Here is a 12,207-nt window from a genome sequence, read left to right on the forward strand (position 1 = left end):
TATTTAACTATTTAAAAAGAAAATTTTCCCCAAAATTTCTTCCTTTCTCTCCTATTTTTTTATTTATCATATATTTTTCACCGAATTTTTTTATATCTTCCTAGGTATAGTAGTAGTGCAAGTGACCCAAAAAAGTACTCTGGACCAATATTGGGGGTTGCGATTAAAAATTAGAATATAACTAACTACTTTAAAAATTATACTTTAAAAAATATATTACATAATAAAAATTATTACAAACAATTAAAATTATAATATCAATTTTTTGAATTAATTTTTTTTTTTTAATTTAATTAATTCCAAGTATCGTTATTTTTCCACTATATGGGATAATTGATTGGTAAAATTTTGGAATTAATTTTCTTAAAATTTTTCAAAAATAACTCCTCTTATACTAGGTTCAGTACATACGTGCATGCTTATTTAACTATTTAAAAAGAAAATTTTCCCCAAAATTTCTTCCTTTCTCTCCTATTTTTTTATTTATCATATATTTTTCACCGAATTTTTTTATATCTTCCTAGGTATAGTAGTAGTGCAAGTGACCCAAAAAAGTACTCTGGACCAATATTGGGGGTTGCGATTAAAAATTAGAATATAACTAACTACTTTAAAAATTATACTTTAAAAAATATATTACATAATAAAAATTATTACAAACAATTAAAATTATAATATCAATTTTTTGAATTAATTTTTTTTTTTTAATTTAATTAATTCCAAGTATCGTTATTTTTCCACTATATAAGAATATACAACCAATGAGAGAAAAGTATTACTATTCTATTGTAACCTTTTTATGTATAATCTTCTTTATAAATTTCATCAAGCTGTAGTTATTTTAATTTTTACTTGTATTTCTTAAATTAAAAATACTGATAATAAAAATACTCCATTTAAAAAAAAAAGAAAATCGTTATTTTAAGTATTATACTATGCAATCACTGTTTTCACTACAATGAAAGCAAAAATGCATTTACAAATGTATATAAAAGTTTCAAGATCAAAAGGATAAAAATCTGATTTAACTAAAAGTATACTACCAATATATTTAAATGCTTTGTAAAATGATAGAGGTTATTCTCATTACTTTTCAACAAATAGTTAAAAGAAGAGGAAAGAGAAAAATGTGTGTAGTCCAGCAATTCAGTACGAGTAGACTCTATTTCAAACGTTTAAAAATGGATAGAAAATTATAATAAATAACAAAATAATTTTATATAAAATGTAATGTAAAGAGTAAATTAATAAATATTTGACTTTCTATAATCTTTTGGTAAAAGTATATGCAATGAATAAATTAAATGATATACTGAAAACCTTATATTATTATAAAATATTTAAATTTTAAAGTAATATTTATATCAATTATATAAAAATTGATTATCATTAAGAAAATAATGAAAGTTCATATGAATTAAAAAAAATTTGATACAAACGTTTCAAAAAATATATTATAAATGTATAAGCAAAACAAAAAACAAAAACATGGTTAAATGAGTAGTTTTTATTGATAATATCAAAGTGTAAACATAATTTTAAGTACAAAATATGACACTAAATTTTAAGTAATCATGAGGTAAAATTATCAGAAATGTTGTGCTTTACATTTGAAATAATATGATTTTTGTATATTTCATAAATTCAAAATAATTAAATATTTTTTGAGTTTAAGGGGCTAAACAAAATTAGGATATAAATAAAGATATTGCATAATTATTTTAATTTCCACAAGAATTATTATTACGTCGTTTATATATATATATATATATATATATATATACCAACGAATATCTTTATTATGTATAAAACTGCAAGGAATTCATTTTTTATTTTCTGCTTTTTCCTTTTCTTTTTGTGTTCTATTATGAAAGAATTTATATAAAATTTTATCCAGAATTTAAAATATCAAAGAAAAATCTTTCATACAATTAAAACGAGAATTAATTTTTAAATCAACAAATTTTATTTTAAAGATTCTATTACAAAAGAAATGGATTTCATTAGTTTATCGCGAATAGATTATGTATTTGATGTCATTACATTAGATCTTTCAAACCGTAATATTTAATTAAAGATGATAGTGAAGCCTTTGAGTATAAAAATTCATTAGGCCTGTTTACTCTAGCACTGTAAAACCTCAAAAATTCAGTTTTTATTTATTTTTTGTTAATTCTAATTAACTTTCTAAATTAAAAAAATAAAAAACTGTTTTAACTAATAAAAATTACAAAACAAATAGTATCGAAATTTCACTATTTGGAAATCCTCTAATTAAAGTATAAATTGTTTGATAAATTCTCCAATACAGATATATTTGTATTGGAAATATATATTTAAAAAATGTACTAAAAAAAATAAAAATTTCACTTTCATATTAAATCAAAATCAAATATTTATAATAAACTTTTTGATTAGATTTAAATAACATTTTATACCAATGATGACCTATAAATATGTTCTTTATTCTCAGTAGTGAATGTACAGTTTTGCAAAAATTTATTTATTACGTCTATCAGCTAAATTTAATTATAATAATGGATATTGAATGAATTTATTTACAAAATTCCTTTACATTTTGTATTACGAATAATCAAAGCGTGGGTCACCCTTAATTGTATTACATAGCAAATGTTCAATGAAATAATTATAAAATGAAATGAATGCCATACATATCCTCATCTTATTAGACCATGGGAGGTTGCTTATTGTTTACTATTTGAACAGATTACAATGTACACATCAAGAAAATTAACTTAAAATTTTAATAATATTTCACTAGAGATACCTGAATGAGTTGGCAATAAATTATCTTTTTTGTAGTATTTATGAAATATACTTTTTTACCGTTTTCTTTTTTTTTTGCTTGTTGATATGGCCACATAAGCTTGAAGCTTGTGCGTGGGATATGAAAATTTAGCGTATGAAAAATGCCGTGCCTGACCGGATTCGATCCCAGGACCTCCGGATGAAAGGCCGAGACGCTACCAGTCGCGCCACGTAGTAGGCCGGTATTTTATTTAATGAATTGCTAACTGGAAAAATATTCAGCATTACAGTATATTACAAAAATCTATATTTTTCCACTATTGTTGGACGTTACAATTTACTAAACCAAAAACTGTAGGAGTGCAAATGTAATCAACTGTCTAATACAAGATCTATTCTGTTTTTCCTCGTGTGTGAAGTATATTTACTTTTATTACATACGACTTTTATTACTTATTACTTATTACTTATTACTTACCTTCACTATCCATTTCCTTTTACGTTGTTTATTGAAATTAGAAAATTACCTACGTTCACAAAAGAAGAAAAGATTATCCCAGTCAAAATTATCTCATCTCTTACGCGAAGTAGCAATTTAACTAAAAATGACATAGTGAACCAAAGATAGGTAAAAATTTATAAAATGCTTAAACGGATGATAAAATCCTTTCTTAAATATATTGTAAAGCAATTATTTCATAGTAATCTCCTAATAACAGTATAAAATTTAGTAATACCATTAACAAAATAAACGAGAGGCAATTTTTGCGTAATTTCCTGTAGGTTTTCTGGTAATAAATGAGATCACCCAACAATAACGCAAATTTAAAAAGAACTGTACAAAACAATTTACCTCTTGTTTTTCTTAACTCACTTAAAATTCAACTATCTTTTAGGTTTGTTACTTTTAGGTACTGTGAGTGGGTCAACGAAAGGTTTTAAATTTGTAAAATTTTCTTAAGCTTGTGTCTGAACTGTACAAAAATTTCCCCCCGATAGACGTTTTTTTATTTAGGTCCTTTACTCTTCTACTTCATTTAATTTTAATATAGATTACAATGAAAATTACAAAGAAACATGTACGTGTGTATTAATATATATTTTTGTTTTTTAGATTTTTCTTAATATAATTTGGGTGTTAACTTTTCTGATTGATGTTGGCTTTATTCCTCCATTTATGAGAGTTCAACTCAGCCGAATTCCCTTTTTCAGCAAGTCGTACATGTAAAATGCTTATTCTTGATCATTTATGTTCTCTTTATTTATATCTCTTTGGAAAATTATGTAAGCTACGTTTTAAGTAGTTTAGATATAATGAGATATTTTGTTATTTATGGGTTTTGGCAATAATTTTGGGTTATAATAATTTTGGCAACAATAATAACAACAAAAATAATAATTATAATCCATTCATTTGAAAACTACTACCTTTAAAAAAAAACATAATCTTTTTTCTTGTTGCTTAGTAATGTTGATTATTCAACAATTAAATTCAGAATTTATTTTTTACGGTTTTTCAAAGTAAATAAAAACACAATTTTATCCGATTTTCTTCTATATTTTTTTATAACATAAAAATGTAATTACATAGGTTTTTATAAAGTTTCGTTTGTTTCATATACCAATTAGTTTCATTATCTTATCAATAAAATATATAATCTATACTAAATGATAAAGTTATAGCTTACGTTTATTTAAAAAAATAAGTGTATTGAAAAAAGAGAGTACGAATAATAAGATTTAGAATAATACATCAGCCACAGATAACTGCTTTATAGAGTGCTTAGCAAGAACACTATTTTACATATGAATGAACGTGACTGATAAGCGAGTTTGCGACCTCGATTTCCATTATAAAAAGAAATGAAAACCCCATATTGTATACATTAATAGAAAAGAGGCAAACGTAATAAATAAAAGGAATAATAAGCAATAAATGAAAATATTGAATACACAACCTCCGGGGAATATACACTTAATTTTTTTTAATTACAATGATAAATAAACAAACTCTAATGTCGGGATTAATATAATTAAAATTTATTACAAAGCGTATAATAACTGATTTTTTTTTTTGTTGAAATTTGTTGTCATTTATCATTAATACAGAATTAGTGTTTGTATAATTTTTCTTGATATTCGATTCTTCATTTATAGTAGTCTACGCATTTCAGGTATTAATCGTACCACAGACTGTATATAATAAAGCGGAATATATGCGGAACGGATATAAATATTTATTATGAAATTCTCTTCACAGAGTAAGCATTTTCACCTTACAAATGATAGTTGCCAAATTCGAATTATGCTATGTGATAAATAAAATAATTAAATAATTATGTCCAGTAATAAAATAAATAAGTAAAGAGTAATAAGTATTTATGTTGAAGCAGTTATACATTGTGATCTTGTAATTGTTGGAACAGATCAGAGCAGAGTTACATTTTTTTTCTAACCACCGGACCACAGTTATGTATTGCTTCAGAGGTTGAGATGGATGACAGCGTGTCATGTGAAAATGCCATGCCATGCCATGAGACGCTACCACTCGCGCAACGGAGGCCGGCTCAGTTGTGTAAATGTTTACATTCCAAGAACAGAGATTGCTAAGTAAATTTTCCAATTTTAATTCAACTTAGTAATTAATATATTTAGAATAAGCTGTTGGAGCGGAGGGAAATTTTGAAAAATCTTTTCCCTCCGGTTGAGTTGATGTGTTTCTGTTAGATTTGGAACAATTTTCAAACTTTGTTTTCGAGTGCAGTGTTTTATTTAATTTTGGGATTTATTTTCGGTATTTTTCTTTGGTTTTGTTTTAATATTCTTTTCCGGATATTGGACTGTTTATTTATTTTGTATTTTTTTGTTCTGAGATGTCTGGTTCTGGTCAAAGTTATTCTGGCGGTGATCGTCCTCAACGCCAGACGGGGATAAAATCTACTGGAAAGGCCAGGAGTGGTTCATCTGCCAGCAGTAGATCTGCGTCAACTGGAAAAGAAGGAGGAGCTCGTTCTGCCTGGCCACTGGTGAAGCCGTCTGTTGGTGGGCGACCAAAGGAACGCTCTCGAGTTATTCACGAGACAGTAATTGTTGAGACGGCGGTTGATTCCCCGGAAGGTGAAGGCTGCGGGGACATTTTGGAATGGGAATTTCCGTCGCTTTCTCGGGACCCGTGTATGGGTTCTGGGGTGAGTATTAGCACGGAGTGATCACAGGAGGAGTCTTCTGTGAAGAGGCAGTTGAGTGTTTCTCCCACTGAGGAGCAAGACTCGAAGAAGCTGCTGGCTGGACCTGAGGATTCTGAATCGCTTGTTGTGGGGGAGATGTCTATCCGGGTCTGTGGAAGATCAACTGGGATGGAAGCTGGTGGTGGGGGGGTCGGTCCGGATGGGTTAGGGCCGGACGAGGCGTCCATTACTCGTCGGGAAATATTCCGAGGTTTCATAGATAAAGTAGCAATGTCGTGGCCGTGAGGAACTTTATTTGTCATAATGTTAATACGGATCCGGAGCTTCAGTGTTATTCGATCGACTTGCGGAATACGGTGTCTGCAACTAAGCGGTATAGAGATGTTTCGGAAGATGCTGAACCTGATACGGCAAATGCGGATAGATGTACGGAGGTGGTGTCACGGGTGGCATCCACGCAGTATCCTGTGGAACGTTACAATCTTCGCTGTGTGTTGGAGTGGGATGTGACTGATAAGGAATTGATTCAGGAAGTGGATAGACTCTGGCCAACTGAAGTCATGAGGAAACATGACCGTGTGGAGTATCCTGCGGGCGTGGAGGCCCCTATTTTTCGTTTTATAGACTTATCGGAAACCCGTCCTCAGAACTATGTGTCGTGGTGGCCTGGGCTTCAGCCAGGAGATGTGCTGAAGGATACCTCCCGCATTTTAGGGAGTGTCACCGGTCCCTCTATTAAGTGTCGGTTTTGTTTGTTTTATGATTCCTCGATAAATGTCCGCGCCACGTTAGGGATAACTTTGACGTCTTTGCGACGGATATACGGCGAGACCGTATATCCATCGCAAAGACGGTGATTTTCCTACCGAGAGGCCGGATTGACTCCGGCCTGAAACATATAGTATTATATGCTTGGAACATATAGTGTTGTTTGTTTTTGGACGTCTGGGGTCCCCTGCTCTGGTGGTGTTGCTCCGGATCTCTGGCGATGGACATGGAAAAGTGGTTCAAGCTTCACGGCATTCCACACTGGAACGGTTGTTAACAGCGGTACTGTTGCGGTTGGGCGCGTTTACGCCGAGTTGCTCAAGACCGTTAAGGAGACAGCAGCGACGAAGGAAGTGGGAAATGTTCTGTCGGTGAAACAGGGGCCTGCTGGGGACTTGCATATTCCAGTAGAGGGGTAAGGCGGTTGCGTTGAAGGTAGTTCTTCAGGATAAGACTAAAGACTTGCATGTCGACATGAAGAGGATGGGGCGGTTGTAGGTCGATATTTCACCTACGGGATACTGAATGTACCCCGACTGAGTTGGAGATTACTGATTTGAGGAAACTGATTGAATACCGGGTTTGGGTCGGTTGGATGAATTGTCGGGTTTCCATAAAGGAACCTAATGATAGGTGTTATCTCTTTTGGGGCCGAGGCCATATATCTTCGACTTGTCGCGAGGTTGATCGTTCGGCGTTGCGTTACAATTGTGGACAGCCTGGTCACCAGCGGGTATGCGTTATTTGTGGGAAAGCGGATCATCGGACAGATAAGTAAGCTGCTCAAAGGTGAACTTCTGTCCTGGTGCATACTCTACCTACTGAGAGTGGTCGCTATTCAGTGTCTGCTTTCTGGTTTCTTCTGAATAGAGGCGTTCTGGTTTATTTCCGAACCGTGAAAGGTGGGGTAGCGATGAGGCGCTGGATAGCTCGTTGTGGAGTCGGTGTCTGTCCACGCTTGTTTGAGTAGCCATCGACGATGAAGCATTGGGACTCTGGTTCCCCAGAGCTGGTAGACCGAGTCCCGTAGGTGAAATTTGTGGGTTGCGCTTGTTATAGGCAGGCATTTCAAGGATCAAGTCCCGGAGGAGGATACCTTCAGGTGGCCTCCGTTTGAGGCAGGCAATGCAAAACCGAGTCCCGGCTCCCGGGGTGGATTGCTGAGCACGACTTTGTCGGACCTGCTGATTTCACATTGGGAGTTAGAGGCAGAGCAAGGAAATCAAGATCTTACCGGCGGGCCTGCCTGTCATGCTGGATTTATAGCCGGTTAACGGGTGGGCTCTTTAGAATAATAGACACTTCCCCGTGCCGTGTTTATGCTTCACTTGGGTCCGCTTTGGGGGAGAAGGTGGAAAAAAACAAAAAAAAATACATTGATTCTGAATTTGAAATAAGGATTCTACGAGAAAAAGAATTACAGCTCTCTATTAAAAATTTAAAAAAAAGTTGAATAGATGTTTTAAACATAGTACGCGCTTTATGTTTTCTCTTAGCTTTTGTAATACTTTTTTATTTTTAGTTCATCGTAAATGAATTATAATTTCAAAAAAAAAATATTTATTTACAAAGTTTTCAATCAGCCTTTTAGTTAGGAGATACCTAAAATTTGTTCCGACTTTTTTTTTATTAAACTGTTTTCACAGTTTTGATAATTAATCAACTAAATGAAAAACAAATGCCGTATAGTCACTGAAAATTAAATTAATATTAAACGTAAAACTATCAGTAAATAAATATTAATTTATTCATGTAATAATATTTATACATAAGGAAGCATTATACACGATGTACTTAGTAACTCATTCTTATAATACCTCGCAATATTATTCTCGATATTCAATGTAAAAAACACGAATCGTCGTTCATTATGTGATCAACAACGCTTCTCTAAAAATATTCCATAAAATTTTTAATTTTGACAAACTTTCCAAACAAATTGCTGTTGCATTAATCATTACTCATACAGGTCACTGACATTCACTCACATTTACTGCATTATTTGTGGGATATTTATGTAACTTCTATATTACATTAGAAACCAAGGTAGTCTAATGTTAATTATTTTCTTTAAAGTTTTTTTAAATTTATTTTTGTTACTCAACTGCTTGGGTTTTTGACCATATTTTTTACGAAGAGTAATTAATATAATTTTAAACGTACTTTTATAAGTATTTGCTACCAATCTTCATAAAATATTCTCAAATGAATTATTTCTTTGTAAAAAGAATAAAAAATTAAAGTTTAGAAAAGATATTTTAACAATTTTTTTTTTAATTTTAATAATTTTTTTTATTACAGCTAGGAATGTTTTTTTTTTTTTATTTCAAATGTTAAATAAAATTTCTATGCTTCTATAAATTTTACATTATAAGTTGTTATTTTAGGAATAATTGTCAGAGGAAATTCATAGTATCTCTATTTTCAAATGTAGTTGAACATTGCTGCAGTACTTATCATTATTATGCGACAGACCATTTAGCTACCATTTTGCAGAATAAGGAGATACTTATGAGAGTTATAACAGGTTTTGAGGGCATACTTATGAGAAAATTCCTGCACACTACGCAGGAATTTCGCTTTCTTAATAAATTAATTAAATCCTTATATAATGTAAATAATAGATGCAAATAACATTATATGTACATGTACACAACACAACATATGTTGTGTGTGTGTGTGTGTGTGTGTGTGTGTGTGTGTGTGTGTGTGTTTGTGTACAGTTAAAAACTAAAAAATAAATTCTGGAAATACTTTAAAAATTATCTAAGGAATTCAGAAATCAAAAATAATGGTGTTCGGTATTGTTTTTGTTCAAAATTATGATACGTTTATTGCAACAAAAAAAAACACCAACATGTGACAAAAAAATTGGCTAAACAAATAGATACTTAAACTCATATTCACACATACGTGAGCGATAATGAAATTTCTATGAGAACCGAAATGAATTTCCGAATCAGACGAATAATGACACCTTTGTTTTCTTTTATTAAATTTCACATGTTTTAGGAAGTTTTATTTATGGTGACATCAAGATTGCAAAGATTATAAGTTCCTAGAGAAATTATTTATTCTATACTATGTGTATAATCCTTGAGGTCTTACCGAAAATTAAACATAAAAAAATAATTTATTTTTATGAAGTGTTAACATTAATTGAAGCTATTTTAATTAGTTTTTAATACAACGAGGTAGTAAGTCAGAATATTTGGTTAGCTATTTTAATTCTTAAGGAATTAGTATTAACAACCTTTAAGCAGAGTATAAGTACACGTTGCTATATAATGAAATAAGCATATTTTTATTTCTTCTCTCTTCTGTTAACAAGACCGTCGTCCCAGTTTACTTATACAAGTACCGTAGGTTTGAGTGTGTGTAGATTCTTGTTAATGACTGTTATCTCTTGGTTATGTAATCAAATTAGCTGGTAAATTCATTCACGGTAAAATTTAATTATAAAATGAAATTACGTTGATTAATTAAAATGTTACATTTTAAAAATTGATATTAAATTTTCAAAGAATAATAATTTAATTATTTTTCCCCAGTTACAAGAATGATATATTTTTAAATAAGAAAATTATTTGAACTTCTAATTCAAAATTCTTTATTACGTATTATTAATTTTCTAATGACAATTATCGATCAAATATATCAGGTAAAAGTCTAAAATCGTATTGCATTTATTGCTGTAAATATATAGATCTTGAAATTTTTTTCATATACTTTAAGTTTAGTTCCTTAAGATTTTTAAATCAATTGATTATAACATGCATATGATTCAATATTTCCTATCATAGTAAAAGAAAATATTTTTAAATTAATTGTGTTTCATCTGTAAAAAAAACAAACTCTTCTGAAATAATTAAGAACAATTTTAAAAAACATAAGAAAATTTGTACTTTGTAGAATCGAGTTGGGAGGGGAAAATTTATATATATATATATGTGTGTATGCATAGAGCGAGAGAGAGAGAGAAATAGAAATTCAAAAAGGACTTCGCAACTTTTATAGTGAATAAGTTTCAACTCTGAAAATTGAATTTTAGGAAAACAGATGATATCTAATCTTAAACTGTATATATTCTTTCAAACAGCTATATTTTCTGCAAGTTGGTTTTCCAGACCGGAAGTTGATTCTACGGTAAAAATTAAAAAAGTTCGTGTGATTTTAACGTGATATTCTTCGTGTATCTCTTCAGTTATAGGTGATTATTTTTTACTGAAAATGGTTGCCATATTTGAAAGAACTTTCATAATGACTTGGCACGAGATCAGATTCAAAGGTTATTTAGAGGTCAAAAATTGCTTTATTTTAAAAAATATCCAAAACAAAACTTACGTATTTTTCAACGTAGAATCCATATCCGAAGTCAGAATATCGATATTCTATTTAAAAAAAAAATAACTTCAGGTCTATATAACTCACTTCCGGTGAGAATCTAAAGTTGATATTATCAGCAATCGATAGAGTATTCCCAATTTACTTAAAATGAACCCATGAGTTTTCGAAAAAAACAATTTTTGTCGGTTTGAAAGGGACGAACGGGTGGCCCTGGGCACCCGGTGTATACACTATAAATTATAATAAAAGAAGTAAATTTTTATTAGAACTTTTTTTTCCTGTCATAATTGGATTTTATAAAATTTCACGTTATTCTCCTTCATATCGATGAATCAACATATCGATTTTTCTTGGTTCTAAATTGATAAAAAAAAAATTATTTGCTAATCCTATTATAACAACACACAGTTTTTTATTCTTACATAAACTGAGTTTTAGGTTACCCTATTCAACCGATTACCGCGTCTGCATAACATGCTATTTATGATACACAATAAAATACAACCTTGGTATTTTTTTTGGAAGTTGATGTATTTTGTGTAGCTTAAAATAAATCATCTTTTCTTTATAAAGATTATTTTCTAATAGTAAAATAAATTTGTTTATATATTCCCCTATAATCCATAATAATTCTTGCATAATATCAGTATAAATTTCATTTTGCCTTTTTTGACGTTTTACTTTACGTAACACTTGCTCCTTTATGATGATACTCTCCAATTTTAATCTCAATTATTCACTTTTTAGGTAGATTTCATAAGAAAGCTACCTATTGTAATGGGTACCATGATTCGACTTTCGGAAAATTTCAACATCTTCGCGTTTCACATCCCCAAAACCACCGTCAAATCAAAAGTTTATATATACATTTTTATAATTTATCTATATATATATATATATATATATATATATATATATATATACATATACATATACATATACATATATAACAGTGAAATGTATATGTATACATATACATTTCTTTGTTTTGTGGACACGATAACTGCCGTAATTTTTCGCCAATCACCTTCAAATTGTTACTTAAAAATGATTCGTCCCAAAATCTCGGTCTAGTTTGTCAACGGCCAAAATCGAACCATGGGGGTGGAAATGAGGGGGCTTATTTGAAAAAACA

General features: G+C 30.3%; 1 protein-coding gene across 1 annotated transcript in view; it reads left to right on the forward strand.

The window, feature by feature from the left end:
• Positions 1 to 5,642: 5,642 nt before the first annotated feature.
• The window catches only part of LOC142321180 (uncharacterized), a 355,594-nt gene continuing 349,029 nt past the window's right edge, over positions 5,643 to 12,207 (forward strand). The window contains exon 1 of the mRNA XM_075359173.1: positions 5,643 to 5,886. Coding sequence (XP_075215288.1) covers positions 5,643 to 5,886 — 244 coding nt within the window. The remainder of the gene's footprint in view (positions 5,887 to 12,207) is intronic.

The sequence above is a fragment of the Lycorma delicatula genome, chromosome 3 (genome assembly GCF_047948215.1).
Source record: "Lycorma delicatula isolate Av1 chromosome 3, ASM4794821v1, whole genome shotgun sequence".
NCBI lineage: Eukaryota > Metazoa > Arthropoda > Insecta > Hemiptera > Fulgoridae > Lycorma > Lycorma delicatula.